Source organism: Ursus americanus, chromosome 1 (assembly GCF_024610735.1).
Source record: "Ursus americanus isolate L20-20 chromosome 1, mUrsAme1.1.p, whole genome shotgun sequence".
NCBI lineage: Eukaryota > Metazoa > Chordata > Mammalia > Carnivora > Ursidae > Ursus > Ursus americanus.
In genome coordinates this window covers 22392095-22411668 of record NC_142127.1, presented here as the reverse complement: position 1 = coordinate 22411668, position 19574 = coordinate 22392095, and the positions used below count along the sequence as shown (strand labels likewise).

Sequence of the window (19574 nt, the reverse complement as noted above, 5' to 3'; positions counted from 1 at the left end):
CAAAATAAATGTTCTGCCTCTATTCCAAGGAGTGGATGGAGTTGACTTCAGGAAAAATTTGGATACAGGTATTTACATAGAGTCATAAGAGCCCTATCATCTTTTTCTCCGTTTCTAAGCCATTCCTTACTTTATTGGTGTCTTCTGAAAATGGTGCTTCCTATGTGGTTTTTTAAATGACCCATGGCAACTTGGGTTATAGTACTTGTAATCTCAAAAGTAAAGAAATATTCTTTTCTGGGAACCATGGAAATAATCTCCAATGGCTTTAATTGGCCTTTTTAGGTTTTTAAGGGAGACTCCTAAAATGCCTATCCCTATACCCAATTTTTATCCCCCCCCCCCAGAAACAGAACTGTAAATCTTAGGTTGACACACTGCTATTCAGAATAAGTCATCACATTTCCCATTTTTCCTGATAGTGAGGTTTTATCATGTAACTAAGTTCAGACCACTGAAATGTAAGCAGAGGTGTTATACAGGGCTTTCTTCTTCAGACCTGCAAGGTGATGACTCAAGCACTAGTGAGCATCTTGGGCATGAGTCACTAAGAACAATGGAAGCCATTAATTAAGATGGTAGGGCAGATTGATAAAAATCTGTGTTCCTGAGGATATTGTCTAGCCACCATACAATCTTTGCACTCCCTTCCTCTGTATATTTAATATTAAAGAAGAAAAATCATCTATCAGGTTTAAGCTGTAATTTTTTTTCCTTTTTTTTTTTATAAGATTTTATTCATTTATTTGTCAGGGAGAGAAAGAGAGGGAGAGAGAGAGAGTGAGCACAAGCAGGGGGTGCGGCAGGCAGAGGGAGAAGCAGGCTCCCCACCAAGCAAGGATCCTGATGCAGGACTCAATCCCAGGACCCCGGGATCATGACGTGAGCTGAAGGCAGATGATTAACCGACTGAGCCATCCAGGTGTCCCTCTTTCTTTTTTTTAAACATGAATAACATGGCCATTGTAAACTAATTGTATTCTAGGATAAGAGGCCACCCTGGGTCATATGGTCCTCTCCTGTGACAGAAGAGGTAGTGATCCAGGTGTAACACCTTCACCGACTACAATTTGGAACTGTAATTTCAAAAAAACCAAAAAGACCCAGCCAGAGATATAATGGTATATATTTACTGTCTTCATATTACCAAAAAGTAGGTGTCAGTGATCCTACCTGCTATACAAAATAGGGACAAGAATATGATCCCTTGTATCATCACTCTTAGGAGCTCAAAATGTCAAGGAGCTTTAGAACATTGTGAAACAGCAGATATAGGTATTTATTTCCATATGATGCTAACAGAGACATTGAGGAGAATTTAGACTGAGAGATCAGAATTATATAAGGTTGATTTAAAAAAAAAGAAGAAGAAGAAGAAGAAGAATGGCTTCTACATAAGGATGCTATGCTTTGATAGCTAACAGATGGTTATCCTGCCCCCAATGGAAGACAAGATTTTCTACAAGAGAAGGTACTCCATTCTAACCCCATACTTCTGAGACTCTATGATGTTATAATCTGGAATAAAAGAAACAAGTGGCTACCACGATAGAGGCTCAAATTTATTGTTCTCATAGTTCTTTTTGCCTCAGTGTTTCTATGACTACATTAACTTTTTTTTGTAACAACAGTTGTTTCATGTTCCTTAACTGTTTGTAATCATAATGTTTCCTGAAATGGAAGATGGAAAGTGTGATTACAAAAAAAAACATTAGCAAGACCAACGAAACCCCCACATTCCCTTTTTTTTTTTTTCAAGGGGAGGGAATGCCAACATTTCTTAAATCACAAGCTAAAGTCTTCTTACTAACTTTGCTCTAAAATTATTTTATACATTATATTTTCAAATTGATGGCCAACTGAGTGCTACACCTCAAGATGTAAATTTTTTCAAGCCATTTTATTCTGATCAGCTGTTGAATAAAACACATGGCAAAATGACAAGTGATACTTTATTTTCTAAAGCAATAGTAAAATATCACTAGTGAACTGTATAATTTCAATTTGGTTAGATATCAATAAATATCAATAGTCATTAAAATATTATTTTTTAGAATATTTAATATACAGGGGCACCTAGGTGGCACAATCAATTAAGTGCCCAACTCTTGATTTCAGCTCAGGTCATGATCTCAGGGTTGTGAGATCAAGCCTTATATTGGGCTCTGCACTGGGCGTGGAGCCTGCCTAAGGTTCTTTCTCTCCCTCTCCCTCTGCCCCCACCCCCCACTTGTGAACATGCAGTCTCTCTCTTTATAAAAAAATTTTTTAAGAGAATAATAAACAAAAATGCATGTGTATATAATGTATACATACGTATTATATACATTACATATAGTATATATAATATATATGTATAATACATATATATATATAATGTATATTATATATGCACATGCAATAGGCATCATTTCACATATTCATTGAGGAATTGAACATTTTCCCTGATAATATAATGTGTTATTTTGTCCTGTGTGGCACAGTGAACCAGGAAAAAAGAAACGTGTTATATATGAAAGGCCTATATATAATACCTACACATAAGACCTATACATATTTTCACTACTGAACATCACTGTAAACATTTTAGTGGCACACATTTTTTTAGGATGTTCTCAAGAGGAAAAAAAGTGATATAGACAGCCTGAAGCATCATTTAATTCACAGATTAAAATAAAACTTTTGACACCTCCAAAAAGGATGCAATTTTTGACAATGGTATTGTTTATATTCTGTATTCTGAATGACATATATTGTAGTTGAGATCTATAAGGAAATACTGGTTTATTTTTATTTTTTGAATGCCATCTAAAATTTTCAAAAGGTATGTTTTTTAGGGAAGGCAAAGCTAACTGTACTTTTGAGTCAGAGTGATATCAGATGATAAAGTGCATTTTATGTCTTTAGGAAATCCAGTGCTCTTATTACTACTGAAATGATCATCCCAAAAGTGAAGACAGATAATTACAAACTGATAGTACAAATGTCTAGGGCAGAATGAATACATGGTAGCTTCAAATACCAAATAAAGAAATCTCTGGAGATATATGTATGTGAGATATACATGCTATTGCTTATACTTAGTGTGGAACATTTAAATTTTGAGACCTTAAATAAGTTTGTTTTATTTTTTTAAACAATTCTCTTTCAGACTACCCTTCAGTTTTGAATACACCTGAGCATTCAGGGACTAAATGAATAATTCTTTACCATAGTATAATTGTTTGCATTTTCCAAATGCCTTGCAATTCTAAGAGTGAAGTCATTTTTAATTAAAATATAATTAAAATAAAATTATATGCTCAGATCTGAAGTGTTCAGTTTGATGAGTCTTGGCGATTTTATACAGCATGCAACAACCACAAGATCCAGAACATTTCCATCCTCCCAGAAAGTTCCCTCCTGCACCTTTTAGTCAATTCCCCTAATATTCCCTTCCACAACCTCCCAACTCCTCTCTATCAGCACAGATTACTTTTGCTTGTATTTGGATGTCATATACATAGATGCATATAGTATTTACACTTTGCCTGTGAATTTTTCATTTGCATGAAGTTTTAAAAACATTTCTAAGTTATGTCTTAAGAATTCATTATTTTTTTATACCTGAATAGTTTTCAGTTGAATGGATATATTCTTACTTGGAATATCTTAAAGGTGATTACTGTAAATAAGGCTGCTGTAACCATTCTCGTACAAATTTATTTTGTGAATATTTGTTTTCATTTTTCATGAACACTTAGATGTAAAATTGCTGGGTTATAGGGTAATTATATGTTTACCTTTTCAAGAACCGGAAGAGAGAGTTTCAGGTCCTATTCTCATGAAAATTTAGTGTGGCCTTTTTGATTTGAGCAAGTTCACTAAGTATGTAGTGGTATCGTGGTTTGAATTTGCAGTACATTTATGATTGGTGATTTTGAGAACCCTTATTTGCCATTCAAATATCCTTTTTTTTTTCTTTGTAAAGTATCATTTAAAATTTTTTGTCTGTTAACGTATAAGATATGTAGGAATTTCTATATATTCTGGACCTAAGTAATTTCCCAAATATATATGGTGCAAACATTTTTTTTATATGTTGCTTGCCTATTCATTTTCTTAATGATATCTTTTAAAGAATAAACTTTTTAAAATTTTCTGAAGTCCAATTTAACAACTTCTTGTGTATTATTAATGCTTTTAGTGCCCAAGAAATATTTGCCTACTCCAAGATTATGAAAATATTTTTCTGTGTTCATTATGTTTATGATCATCTCAGATTAATTTTTTTGTATGGAGTAAGGTGGTTTGAGATTTATGTTTTTCTTATGGATAGCCACTTGTTTCAGCACTATTTGCTAAAAAGGACTTTCTTTTGCCTATTAAGTTGGCTTGAGGCCTTTGTTGAAGATGAGTTGACTACATATGTATGCTTATATTTCTGGTTTCATTTTGCTTAGTACTACATTTTCTCAATTATTATAGCTTTATAGTAACTCTTGAAATCAGATACTGTAAATTCTCCAACTTTTTTCTTCTTTTTCAGTATTGGTTTATTATTCTAAATCCTTTACATTTCAATATAATATTAGGATAATCTATTTCTTCAAAAATAACAAGCTGGAATTTTGATAGGGGTTGCATTAATTCTTTATATTAATTTGAAGAAAATTTTAAAAATTTTGAGTCTTCTAATCCATGAGCATGATATATTGTTGCATTTTCTTAAGCATTATTCAGTTTTTCTCAGTAGTGTTTTATGGTTTTCGGTATGAAGATATTACACAAATTTCACTGGTTTTATTCCTAGGTATTTGTTATTTTATTGATACCATTGTAAAAGTGTTTTTTTTTTTAATTCCATTTCTGGTTATTGCTAATATAGAGAAATATAATTAAATATATATATTGTACTTGTATCCTGTAGCCTTACCAAATTCACTTATTGCTTCTAGTAGTTTGTATAGACCTTTGGATTTCTTTTGGTATAATGAGAAACTTAAATTTCTCTTCCGCTTCTGTATTCCAGTCCACTTCCCCAGTTCTTGCTCACAAAAACATCACAGACACCAGATTTTTGTTGTTGTTGTTGTTGTTGTTGTTTACAGAAGTTGCCCAGGCGTATACAAGTGCCATTAGTATCACAGTATACACCATATATAGTTTTACATTTTGGTAGCCCGTCTGGGAGGAACAAACTTGTAGTAGTATCTGTAAATCATATGAAAACATATTAAATTAAAAAAAAAGTTTTCAGATACTCCATTTGTTTTCTCCATATTTATAATACCCCCAAAATACTGCATTTTCCCAAAGCTATTTAACAATTTGAATTAATAGAAAACTGTACATATTGTGAGCATTTTATATTAATTACTCTAGAGTATTATAATATGGAATTATATATGTTCTGTTCTACAATTAGTTTTTTGGGCCAGTGATTTTCAATCTTGGCTGCTCATTGGAATCAGCCAAGCTAGTTTTAATAAAAATATGATGTCTGGGTTCCACCCCAGAGAGTCTGATTTTATTGATGTGGGATATTGACTGGGCAAAGGGATTTTTAAGTTTCCCAGGTGATTTTCATGTGTAGCCAATTTGAGAACTGCTGTTTTACCTTGCTCATACAGTTTTTTATTAAAAATATATTTATATTTATATTTACATTAATCTCCTCAAGGGAGACTTTGAATACAGAACAAAGTCTTTATGGGTTGTATAGTTTGTATTTGTAATTTTTATAAGCAATGTCATGGATCAAAAAGTTAAATAATTTGGAAACATACAGTTTGAATAACCTTGCATAAGGCAATTAACCTTTCAATGTTACTGTTTCTGCATGCCCCAAATGGAAATCTTTGCAGTGAACTGTAACTTGTTTTTGTTAAGAAATAAATGCAGATTTCTTTCAAATACAAAATATGATACAAGTATTTAAACATAGAAAAAAAAGTACAAATAAGATTTAGGGGAAAAGGAACCCTCAAAAACACTTATTGTATCAATACTCAAGTACCAATTTTGAACCTTTTGTAGCCATGGGAAATTGCCTGGGGCTACTGTTCTAATACTAGGTCCTATAGTCTATTTGTCTGATATGGTCTGATCTTTCTTACTTTCCTATATTATAAAATTTTAAAACAATATTTAAAAATAATGCAGGCAACACATAGAGAGGAATAAATAAAGCTAATGTTAAACATAGAGTAGTGGTTTCAAAGAAGTTTGTTCTAATTGCCAAAATGAAACAACCATCTACATAGTTCAGTACCAAACCCCATATCTTCATTGGTCATTATTTAAGTTCCAATAATCCGAACATAATTCTTGATTGAGTGAAATGTGCAAAATGCTATGTTAGAACTTCTGCAAATTTTAAGCCAATTTTAAAATCTAAATTTAGGTGTAGTATAGGCAAAAAGGATACATCACAAAACACAGCACTCAACACAGTGATACAAGTTAGGGTCTGAGTAATCATTAGCAGGCAGGTAGGCTGCAAGGAAGAAAGAGAGGGAAGAAGGAAAGGAAATACAGGCTCTTTATAAACAGACATATGTAAAGATATTTATCCATCTACCTGCAGACAAATTTGACAAATTTGAAAAATTTGATGTCTGTCATGAGAATTTCTACAGAAATGTTAATTTTTCTGGATTAAGATCTGGATATAAGTTTCTCCATTGCCATTTAATACATTTTGTTAGATTGGAAAAATTACTTAAACTCTTTAAGACTTATTTTTTCTTATTCATTTAAATGCATATAACAGTACTTCTGAGGGGTGTTAAGAGAAGTGAGTATGATCATGTTTATGAAAATGCTTAGCCAAGAGGTGGATTGGATCCTTAATAGATGTTCATTATTTAATTTTCTAATTATATCTACATCACTTTTGCTTTCATAATCTTATTTGAGTTTGTATTTTATAAGACACATTTTAAAGGAAAAAGTAGCAGCCAGCAACAAATATCTTACCTTCTCCCTTAGTTAATTTATTTTACTAGTCTGATCTGTTAAACTCACTGTACATCTCTCAAACAGCAGAGAAGAAGGAGTTGATCTAAGTATATGAAAGAAGAATGTGTCCTAAATTGTATGTTGACATTTATAATTTTATCATTGTTATATTATTGAATTTATCCCATCTTTATGTTTCAGAACCTTGCTACTCAGTATGTTTCATAGACCTAAGGACAATGTTATCACTAGAGAGCTTTTTAGAAATCCAGATCTATTCAATCACAATCCCCATTTTAGCAAAATTCCCAAGTAATTTATATATATGTACATTGGAGTTAAGATGCACTGCTTTAAACTATATACAGTTAGCTGTTACTCTTACAGAAATTTAGGAATATGTAACCTAAATTTTAAATAAATTCTTATTGCATGCATTCTGATTCTGGCTCAGTTTTGGACACAGATTTGTTGTAAAGAGCACTAAAGCAGGAGTAAAAACACAAATATACATCTATTGACTGTGCCGTTGAATGGTAATAAAAATTCATCAGGCTTCTAAATTCTAAGTCTGTCTTTTGTCATTTGTAAAGTGACAGGCTAGTGAACAGCTGTCCTTGCACTCGGTGGGATTGTTTAGGAGTTCAAGGAACATGGCACTTTATTAATTTTCAAGGCCTGTACATGTTAGGTTCTCTTATACTCCATGAGTTTAGATCAGCTGATAGGTCGATTATGAGTAAGAAATTCTTAGGGAGAAAGGCAATATGGCAATCTCAGGGTCTGACTAATAACTTTGTTGTTGTTGTTGTTGTTGTTGTTTGGTATTTTTTGCTGCCTTATAGAAGAAATAAGAGAATGGTAGTTCTTAATAGTTTTTTTTTTGATTGATTTGTGTTGACTTTATGTGGATGGGCCAATCAATTGCTTTGTAATTAGCTAGCGATGAAAGCATGACTGAAAACAACATCAAACAAGACAGTAGGATGAATTTTATTTAGCACTTGCCTTCAGCTTTTCCTAGAGATGCTTCTCAGTTAGTGACGGCATTAAGGTCTGAGGAAACGTCATATGCCCTGGATTTGGCATGGCAGTGAGGGTATTATGATGGATGTCTTCATGGAAGTCAGCAACACAAACTCTGGCCCTTTCTATTACAGATAAAAAGACTTGCGGACCTCACGAATTCCAGTGTAGAAACAACAACTGTATTCCAGATCACTGGCGGTGTGATAGCCAAAATGACTGCAGTGATAATTCAGATGAAGAAAACTGTAGTAAGTAACTCTCGCTTGAGAACACTGTGAGCTGGACAGCGTATTCAATAAGCAGGATAGCAATTTTTAGTTCAGTTAAGGTATGAATTTGAACCTATATGTCCTGCAGCTCACATTTTTATACATATATTCACATTTGGACAAGAATATTCGGACTAAATTGACCTGAATCTCAAATGGTAGAATTATTGAAATGCTCCTACTGGGAGTTATTTTCTTATAGTTATCAGAATTGGTATGAAAGTATCATGAGGTTTAATGCAACCCATTAGTATGCAATGAAGTGAGCCCTTGATGCAAGTTCATACAAAGAGCTGAATGATGTGGAGACAGTACAAAACATATCATTCTTTAGCGGATGGTATTCATTTCATTTCAGTCTCAAATCCTTTTACACTACAAATTTACCCATGAGCATCTTTCAGTGAAATATCATTTATTCTCTCTGGAGTGGTGAACACCATATGTATTCAGGATGCCTTTCTCTGAAAATAGAATAACACTATTATCATCATCTGCCTCCTGAATTTTTATGTAATAAATTTAAAAGACAATAATTGTCCAACAATTTTATTTTCTAAAAAGTATGGCAGTATGTAAAATCGTGACAGCATCTTTATATTCTAGCATTAATTTCTGAATATATTTCTTACCAGCACTTTCTCACAGTGCTGTTTAAACAAAGAAAGCAATATAGTCATGTTTTAAAATAAGATAATAATCAAATTCCATTTATTAAATATTTATATTCTGCTATTTCCAGAAAGGATTTGATGATAATAGTGTCTACTCTTACACATTGGACTAAGAGCATTCATTTCCCAAGACACTGGAGATGAAATAGAAATTGTTACATTAAAGCATAGGAATATGTTATATGAAAGCATAGAATTAGTAGAGTCACAACCTTAATAAACCACTGGATATTCAGTTTGCAAAACATCAACTTTTTAAAAATAACTTTTGAAACTTAATCTGACTGGTGTTTAAGCATCAGGTACATTAAGTGTGAAATCTCTGGATCATTAGGATTATGGGGTACTCTGATTTTGAGACCTTTTATTCCTCCTTCACATATAGATCTCTCAACTGATCATACCCTTTAGAAAGGAGAAAATATTGCAAAGAGTCATTGGAGTGTTCCAGATTCTTTTGTATAGAAGGTTTTCAGATTCTATCCAGTGATTAAAATAAAATCCTAATGAGGTTAGAATGGCAGGAATAGAAGAGCAAATACAAAAAAGAAGCAATTACATATATACTTTCTATTTAATTCACTTCTGTTTCAGAGCTTAAATATACAGAAAACTACTTAGCTCAACTTCGGATACATTGAGTGTTAGTTATCAATAAGAAACCTGAGAGGAAGTGCCCTATAACTGAAGGATGTTGAGAATAGGAGAGGAAAAGTGAGAAGGCCACATTGGAAACTCACATCTTTGAAAACCCTTTATACAAGGGGTGGTTGAAATTGTGTGAGAAGTTAGGTTACTGCTATAACTGGAGAAGAAGGGAAAGAACGAAGGGTGGAGATAACCTATTTCTGAGTCTGCTGGGGTTTCTTAAGTGGTTGAGTTTTGCTGGCATCTCCTAAAAGTCAGTTTTTCATGCAAGAACACAAGGAGAAGGAACACGCCTCTCACTTGTCACTGGGAAAACTTAGTGAGAAATCACTATAGCCACAGAACCCTTAAGAAAAAGCAAGAGAGTGGCTGCAATACCAAGCATTGCAGTATAAAATACCCAATTACGTGTGATTCTCTTTTAGTTCCTATTCATTCTGAGCATGTGGCCTACGATAGCAACTTTGATGAATTTGCAGGCAACAGATGACAGTGAACAAGAAGGAAGCATATTATAGTTGTGACATGGAAGGATAGAGGGCATACACAGGACCAGTATCAGAGAGTTGGTAACACGGTAAACATGTAAGAATGTGTAAGAGGAAAGATTGAGGGATCTAGGTAATTGGGTGATGTTTGAAGATACCATTTGCATAGGCCCAAAGAAATGAGGAAGTTCAAACACTGAAAACGTCAGTTCTACATAGACAGAAGCTGAGTCTATGAAGAGAGAGAAAAGAATACATTATAGATATAAAGCACCTAGAAATTGGTCATATAGAGGTCAGCTTTAGAAAAGATACTGCTCCCATATAAAATACTGTCAAGATATTTGCAAATTCTCATTATCTATTGAAACTATTATAATTTCATGTATGTAATTACAATAAAACTATTATTTATACATAAAAATTACTATTTCTATATTGTAATCATGACTCTCTATATATCACATCACATATATAAATTTAACTTTAATATATATAGATGATAACAATATACCCAAAAAGCAGTATACTGTTACCACATTTTCTAAATATCATTAGTCAGTCGTATGCATTTTGGTTCACATTTGATGATTACTGTTAACAATTATTAAGTAGAGAAATATAGCGGAGATAGGAAATCAGCCTTAGAGTTGAAAAACAACAGCAGCATTTTTTTTTATTTGACCACATTCCATCAGCCAACACTCCCCTGCATTCCATTGCACCACTCATTTCTTTATAGCATGTATCTGAGTTCCTATTTAAATATCTGGAAATAGTGTAGGGAGTAGGGTTATTTCTCAGGGTCCAGCACAAGGCCTGACACATTTATAATATTAGCAATGTATTGCTAGAATCACTTTTGGACTTACTTGTTTATGAATCAGATATAATGAGTTTACTCTTTAAATTGTGTTGGAAACACTCCAGGCATAGATATGGGAAGAGTCTGAATCATAGTGGAGCAATTAACTGCAACGATGTTTTAAATCTATTATGCTTTCCACTTTTTTATATTTATATGGCATAATTAGTACATTGTCATTTCTTCATCATCTGCTGATGATTTCCCTTGTTAAGTGTCCAGCAGGGACACTGTGCTCCAACAATGATTTAGGCTCTTAAAAACAAGAAAATTTTATTGTCATTTGAGTTATTTTGTCATCTGTATCAAAGGTTTGGAAACATCTGACAAATCTCAGCATCTATACTATCTTTATCAGCAACAAATATAATATATATGGCATGTACGCCTTCTAAGTAACTGATGTGTAAAATAAATTATTTCACATCTTTGCATTATTAAGAGGTAACTAACAATCCAATAGATTTAAAAGCACCAAATAACTTGATCAACCAGATTAAGGTTTTTGTGGAGAGACAAGCTGTGTCTGCCTTATTTGAATTTCTAGTGCTTTCACACTGAATTTATATCAGAAGATTATTTGTATAGCATGTCAGTTATACTAATTGTATTCTAAAAATTCTCCTCAGATGCTTACACCCACATTCATATAACTTTTGAACTTATCACCAAGGGCTTATGATAATACACTCAGCAGAGAAATTGAAGTCTGGAAGTCTTTCTGCTCTGCCACCAACTCTGTGGCTTTAAAAGTCACTTTTATTTTCTAAACTTAGTTTCTTCGATTTTGTGCAAGATGGCTTCCAAAGCTCTTTTTGGTTCTGAGCCTGTACGTTTTTGCCTCCTTTAGTATTGAGAGAAGTGACTTTTCCATACAATGCCCCTATTTTTTATTCTTATTATAGAATCCAGATCAGCCTTCCAAAACATGCCCTATTCGAAAGGCATGTTTTTGTTGATTTGGCATGTTTAGATGACATTTATGGAAAACATGTCTAATTATTTATGTGTGGGGTTCCCTATCTACTTTAGATCTGGGGACATAGGTAGTATCAGAGAAAGTCCTTGTGAGAAAAACATTTTGGAAATACTGGGGAAAATTTCACACTCAAATTTTCTTTAAGAATGGGCTATCTTCTAGGTACGATCATTTTGTTGTTCTTTTTAACAAGAAAAATGCTAACTATCATACCAAGGTCTAAAAATTGGTCTTTTACTTTATCCAGAAAAAATCAAAGGTAACAAATAATAAGAGAATATATTCCCTCAGGACCTTCTTTCATAATTAAATTACATTTTCCTCAAGAGAGAGTTTCCTTTCAAGATACCCAGTGGCAAAAGATTCTGAGGCATATAGATGAGAGTTAAAAACAGATTAGCTATCCCATTCCTTGATGACACTTGTTTTTGTATAAATAATTCATGTTTATTATTCAGAAGTGGCTTTGCTGGCATTCTTAAAAGCATGCTAGAACCTTACAGAACTTCATATGCACTGAAAAAACTTTTTCCAACAAATCACTCAGTTCCTCTGTGCCCATATTAGAACAGAGTCATTAATAACATTAGCAAAGTCTCTATAGAACAACAGTTCTGTGGAATTGTTGGGCAAATGCTTTGAAATACTTTGTAAACTTATAACTTATCATCTTAGATCAACAACATCCAACCCTCCCTATAGCACAGTGTGTCAAAGTTTGTGAAGTCATTGCTGTCTGGCATATGATGAACACACTTGTGTTTAATTAGGATAAAGGCAATTTAAAACATTAAAGGGAAAAAAAAATCCCATTCAGATACCTCCAAGTCCATGAAATTCAATATTCCTACTACTGTTACTTTTAAACATCTAAATACAATGTGTTTAAAAAATACTCTGTAATTCTTTAATGAAAATCATTTTGATTGTTATTTTCTATTATTAAATAAATTAAGCACTTATTAATTAATTTATTAGTTTTCACTATACTTTCTTTTCCCTAAGAAGAAAAGTACATGTCTGCAAACAGGAGGGTGAAATGGCTTCAGTATGGAGGAATGATAAGAGAAAAAGTGTTCTCTTTTATTTTTAAGTGAAGTAGACATTGCTAGCCATGTGCCCTGGACAAGTGACTTGACTTCTCAGGACTTTATTGTTAATCTCTGTAATATGTGAACACTTATTATTTCCTCGGTAGTATGGGGGACAATGATACGGCCTAGTAGTAAATAGTACGGGCCCTAGTATCACATTATGTAGGTTCAAGTTCAGTACCAGCTCTTCTGCCTGCAGGGTGATTGGGAGAAAGTTCTTTATCCTCTCTGTGCCTCAATTGAGTCGTTGACAAGTGGGTCCTATAATAGCACCTACCTCATACAGTTGTTAGGATTAATTGTTGAGTTAATTCAATGTAGTTAGCATTAACTTCGCCTAGTGCTTAACAACAAATAAGCAATCACTAACCTAGTAATTATTATTGTTAGAAACAGTGATATTAGTATGAATACAGTTGTTTTTAAGATTAAAACATGCTTTATGTAAATATAATGCAAAGACAAAAAGAGAAACTGCTATTGTCATGCTCACTAAACAAAGGAGTGTTGAGAAATGAGGGGGAATCCTCCTGCTAAGTGGCTTTTTCTCATCCCACTGAATAGCGTTTTGTCTTAGTCATAGCCGGAAGTTCACACTGTAGAAGAAGACAGTAAGTCCCAGAGCAGAACAAAATGCTGATACATATTAGACTTTCCATAGTTCTTCCAGTAGTCTCTGGAGGGATCTTTATATAGAATTGTAAGAGACTTTATGATACCAAAAGTTACCCTATAGCTAAAACCTGAGTGATTGTGTGGAGCAATATTCAAATGCAGGCTGAAATAGCCAGTCTTTATGCAGAAAATTAGGCTTCATATGGATACTCCTTAAATTTCTGTTATTCCTCCTTCACTTGAATACGAGTATTATTGTGTGTGAGGCAGCTGTAAATACAGTTAGTGAGCAGAGAAAACAAAAAGGTGCCTTTCATCATGCCAGATATCAATTCTATTTAGAGAACAAAAACTAAACAAAAGATGATCTCTAGCAGTCGTATCGATTACCTGAAGGAAAAAATTCCTAAAATTCTATTTCGTTGTTCAGATGAAACACACTCCATATCAGAGTTAAGCCAAGTAGCAAGTCATACTTTTTGGCTTCCATCCTATGTGGAAGATGGTGAAGCATAATTAAATCAATAACTAGCAAATTATCTAAAATGGCAGGTAAATGATACAGGGCACAACAAACTATTGCATAAACAAAGAGGCAGTTTTTAAAAAGAGAGGCTCCTTCTGTCCCTTCCACTCTTACCCACCCAGTCATGTCCAATAATTTCCCCATGTACCCTTCTTTTTTAATGAGCTCGAGATTTTCTGGAGACAAAATTGAAGAATTAGGAAGTCATTAGAATGCAAAATAGAAAGAAGAGTCAAAGGCTAGACTTACTATTCAATTAATAAATAGCCCCATGGGTACAGAGTTGCAAAATGTCTTACTTACTTAAACTAAGTACATAAAATGACAGAATCCCAACAACTGGAAAAGATTTGTTATTATGTAGTATGTAGATTTTTATGTCTTTTATCTTACTTTGATGTTGAATTTTTACTAAATGGTAGGCTATCTTTTGTCTTTTTTTTTCAATTTGTTTCTGTAACACCATTTTCTATTCATGACTTTAAAATAAATTTGAAAAATCATTATATTATGTTCCAAAGATGCTTCATGAAACACTTTTTCTGAGCAATTGATCGGTTCTGCTTGGCTAACCTCTTTTTGCTTAATGCTACCTTATGCTATATGTCATATAAATTTAGAATGCCATTGCATATAATAGAATAAACCTGTGCTATTTTTCTGTCCCAGAGCCACAGACGTGCACACTAAAAGATTTTCTCTGTGCCAACGGGGACTGCGTTTCTTCAAGGTTCTGGTGTGATGGAGATTTTGACTGTGCAGATGGCTCGGATGAGGTAGGCAACTTTGCAAACGAAAAAGAAAGTTCTTTAGAGTCACATTTATAATTATTATTCTTCAATCCAGTGAGTGCTACATGGACAGTTCTGAAATGCACTTTGCTCCTGACACAACGAGATAAGTAGTATTATATCTAAGTGCTGGGCTGCACGCACCCAGCACAGGGAATACCTCTTGTGCTAGTATTGACAGTTAATTTTATAATCTGTTTTACCTCAAGTGGTGAATGGCTGGGTTGGGAATAGGATGTTTGGAAACCTTATTCCCTATAGCTGATGCCTTTGCTATCTGTGAATTTGTTCATAAATTTGCTGCAGTATTTATAGTCAGGGCTAATATTTTTATGCATTTTGAACAGTTTCTTCTCCCCAGTTTCTTTCTTCAACAGATATAGTCTTACAGACTTCGATGTGGGTCATCAATTTTCATGAAACCACAGGTTCAGCCCTGCTTAGATGATGAATCACAATCCATTTATAATAAGGTCTATGTACACACAGCTTAAGTGAAAAAGTTTAGAATATCTCTGGATAATTATGTAAACTTAGACTGTGTTAATGCTTATAATATTCCACACAGTTTATTATCTATGCATCGACATATTTGTGTCCCAGCTGTTAATTACTCCATGAAGCTTTAAAAAAAGTATATGACACACAGTGAATATTTTTTTCTCCATCAAATCTAAAGTGAACTGTAATTCTTTACTTTCCAATATCAGATAAAAGTCCAGTAATAGTCATTTTTCATGATTTTCTCTGTTAATGACTTTCCATATTAATATCAGGAACACAGCACTGGTGAAATCAAGCCTAGTCAGACATAAAGGAAAAATGAGGTGTCTGGTCCTCAGTGACCACCATTGCTCCTCCCAGGGTACAATGATTTCCTAGAGCTCTGCTGCTCTGGTTGACACACATGTGAACCTTCCCCTCACGAAGTTCATCCCATTGACTATAGGTTTGCCTAAAGAGAATCTTCTCTGCTATTCTAGAGGTTTCTGTGTTTCAGGTCAAACTTTCCTTAGTCATCCACTGATTTCCTGCATCTTTGGCAGACACTGTAAATCACTACTATTTATAGAACCAACGCAGACTGGTTCTTTGCCAGTCTTCAGGTATCCTTATTAAAACTGGACAATTCTTCATTCTCACCCTATGTTGGAAAAGTCCCAAGTCACATTCAGGACTCGATTTTGGAAGCAAATGTATTTAACTTCTCACCTAAAGGCCAGAAAACCTAAACCTTGAGGTTGCCAGGGTCTCTTAGGAGAAGTTGAAAAATACCACTTATATTCATGGGGCTATTCACAAACAAGTCAAAACAAAATTTTAAAAAATCCATAGGGGAGCTAAAGTATGTTGCCCAGCTACATATTTACTTAGTATCCATTTATTCAAAAATTATATTGTTTCCCAATAAAACACTTTTTCACATAAACTCATCCATACCACGATAGTTTGGTTTTTTCTTTAAAAATATGTTTCACCAGCCCTGTGTAATCTCTGAAACATCAAGAGGTGGGGATATATTGCTTAAGGCTTATGTTTTCATCTTCCATGTTATTCACTAGATATCCAAGGCACATAAACAGACTCAAACACTTCTTTTTCAGAATCTTAATTCAAGTGAAAGTAGATATTCTTATTAACAACATTTACCTCATGCCCTAAGTTCATGGACTTACATAGTTCTTTGATGGCTGAATAGAACTCCATTATCCAGACATTATCATGCTAATGTCCCTAGGGAATCAAAATAACTTTCTTAAAGGTGGTCTTCCTCTACATTTACAGCCATTTAGTATAGTCTATAAGTAATGAAGTGTCTAATGTTACAGGCAGTCGATACCTCTTTTCTTTCTAAGAGTTAGAATGACAGGTTGCATTAACAAGCAAAGAAGGAAACAAAATGGTGAACTGAACAAATGGCTAGAAAGCCAAATTACCTACAGGATACCCTCATCTTGGGAACAAAAGATTAAATTGTGAGTTTTTGTAAGGATGTTAACTGATAATGTAATTAGCTTGTTAATATCCTGCCAAAACAACAACAACAACAACAACTTGGATCAACGTCATTGTGTATCACATTAGTGGCAGAAAAAAATTATTTAAAGTGACTTTAAAATACAGTATTTGGCCTCTGCATCAAGTATACTGCATTGTATGGACAAAAAAAAAAAAATTCAAACGAATCTTAAACTGTGTTCATACATTTGTTGTCAATAATATTGGTTTTGCTAATTTGAAACTTGTATATATTGAGAGTATGATAGATCAAATGTTTAGTTATTTTCATTTTATTCACACTTAGAATTTTTAAGTAAAAGAAAGGAGATATAAATGTAGGAACAAAAATGTAAATAAAAATTCTGTAATATTAAATTCATAAGTATCACTAAGAGATTTTGATTTATCTTTCTCTTTCTAAAAATATATAATTCCTAGCTAAACTGATGACAGTCTAAAACTGATGACATTTCAGCATTATAGGCTATCCCTAACATTTATATAGTGGCTTCTAAATACCATTTTCCAATTAAAGGAGACAAAACTCCTTTGAGAAATGTCCAGTTCTGAGAATGGACATTGACAAAATGAGCCACCAACATCTTGTTAAGCCAGAACAAGACTATTAGTATAGTGTCCAGAATATATAGGAGCTAACTGAAGGGGGGTTCTACTAATCAAAGGGACAATTTGGATATCAGAAAAAAAGAAAAATGACTGTAATGAATTGAAATACAATAAATGTATGAAATACACGTGTTTATAATAATACTTTTAAAAAACAAAAGTCTCATTAGTCACTTTAGATGTCACAAAGGTATCTTTTTTAGGATTTAATCAACCAAATCAGAATGTGAGCATTCAATAGAACAAATGACCTCGTGTCTTCAAGTAGGTGGCATTAAAACAAACAAACAAACAAACAAAAAAAAAAAAAACCTAGGAGAATGGGAAATAGTTATTCATTTAAAGAAACTCAAGCCAAATTCAAATTGTGAACTTCTTTTAGATCTTTATTTTGCCAAATAATATCTTAATATAGTTTAAAAAATGAGAACATTTTGGATATTGATTGGGAATGACTTTATAAGTAAGGAATTTTTGCAAATTTTGTGGTATTGTTAATGTTCTAATACTATTGTTGTTATGTTAAATAATCCAGACTAAATAAGTGTGGAAGATATATGAAACATGAATAGTGAAGTGTTGGTCATTATTAAACAAGCATGAAGGGCCCATGGGGTTCATTATTCTATTCTTTCTTTCTGTATGCTTTTAAGAGTAAAATAATAATTAAATAACCTGCAAATATAGACACACACACTCATCAACAATACTGTAATTTATTTTAGATTGACATCTTCTGATAGAGAAGTATCTAGAAGTGCAATCTTCTATATTGCTGACAGCACAGATACACCAGTGCCATTCGTTCTAGAACTACTTTACTTAAATTGTTTTATTGCTGAGATAATCATTCATTAATTCTACAAATACATACTGAGCGGTTATTTAAATCATGGCACAGTATTAGATATTTGGTTCACAAACACACATGATCCCTATCCATACAGATATGATCCCTATTCTACTGGAATTGAATTACCTGTAATTTTAATTTATATTCCATGTTTTCTACATTTACTACCTCATTCATTCATTCATTCCATTGGCAGTTTTTATTGAATGCTTACTATGTCCCAGCTATAATACTGAACATGGTAGGTAAAGTGGTGAACAAAACATATGAAATCCCTCTCTCATGACCAGTGCATGGATATTTCTCCAATGTCTTCTACAACATTTACCATTACGTAGTTTACACCTCAGATACACCACATTTCTAATTATCCTTATACACGGAAAGCCTTTCCTTAGATAGTTCCATTTCTGTTTAAACTTCCTCTATGAAGCTTTTCCAAAAACCTTGAGAATCTATGTTTAAAATCATATTCATTTATTTTGACAGTTAATGCATTTTATCACAATTGTTGGCTTAAGTACTGGTCTTTCCTGTTAGTCTGAGTTTATGAAATACAGGTAGTAAATCTTAGTTTTCTTCGGATTTTTATTTAAGAAATCCTGGTAACTGGCAAACCCTCAATACTTGAGAAAATAAGGAAAGAATAAAAGCAGAAAGAAAAAAAAATCAACGATATAGCAGGCAGTCTAATTAAACGACCACCAGCAACGAGAAAATTACAGGAATTTAGAAAGTAAACTCTCCTTTACACGGGGTTGACACTGGGAAGAAACAAGGAGTAATAATAGTTCAGTACGCTTCACTTACTGAGAGTTTCATAAGCTGTGAAAGGAACCTTTTGTGAAAGGAACAGACAAGTACATTTTGGCAAGAATAGAAATTACTTAACAACAGAAAAACGTCTTCCCAGGAAGACATTTCACGGGAGCATCCTGTATCAACCAGACTGGTCAGACCCAACGAAGGTAAAATTCTAGTGGATCCTTTTTATTGATCTCATATAAAGAATTGAGAGGTCCCTGAAGATGTATCTACCACTGTCTTGTTTGACTTCCAAATAAAATCTGTAAGCAAGCTAGCAGACGTAACGATTGTGACAGTTCATTTCACAGTTCTTTAGCAACAAATGTTGGAAGAGAGGTGAAGGATTATAAACAGCAACTAATCTGT

The 19574-nt window shown here is 33.3% G+C and overlaps 1 protein-coding gene across 1 annotated transcript in view; it reads left to right on the top strand.

The window, feature by feature from the left end:
* LRP1B (LDL receptor related protein 1B) overlaps nt 1-19574 on the top strand; it is a 576984-nt gene that overhangs the window by 422737 nt on the left and 134673 nt on the right. Inside the window, 2 exon segments of the mRNA XM_087859483.1 lie at nt 8103-8219; nt 14799-14905. Of these exon segments, the coding sequence (XP_087715609.1) occupies nt 8103-8219; nt 14799-14905 (224 nt within the window).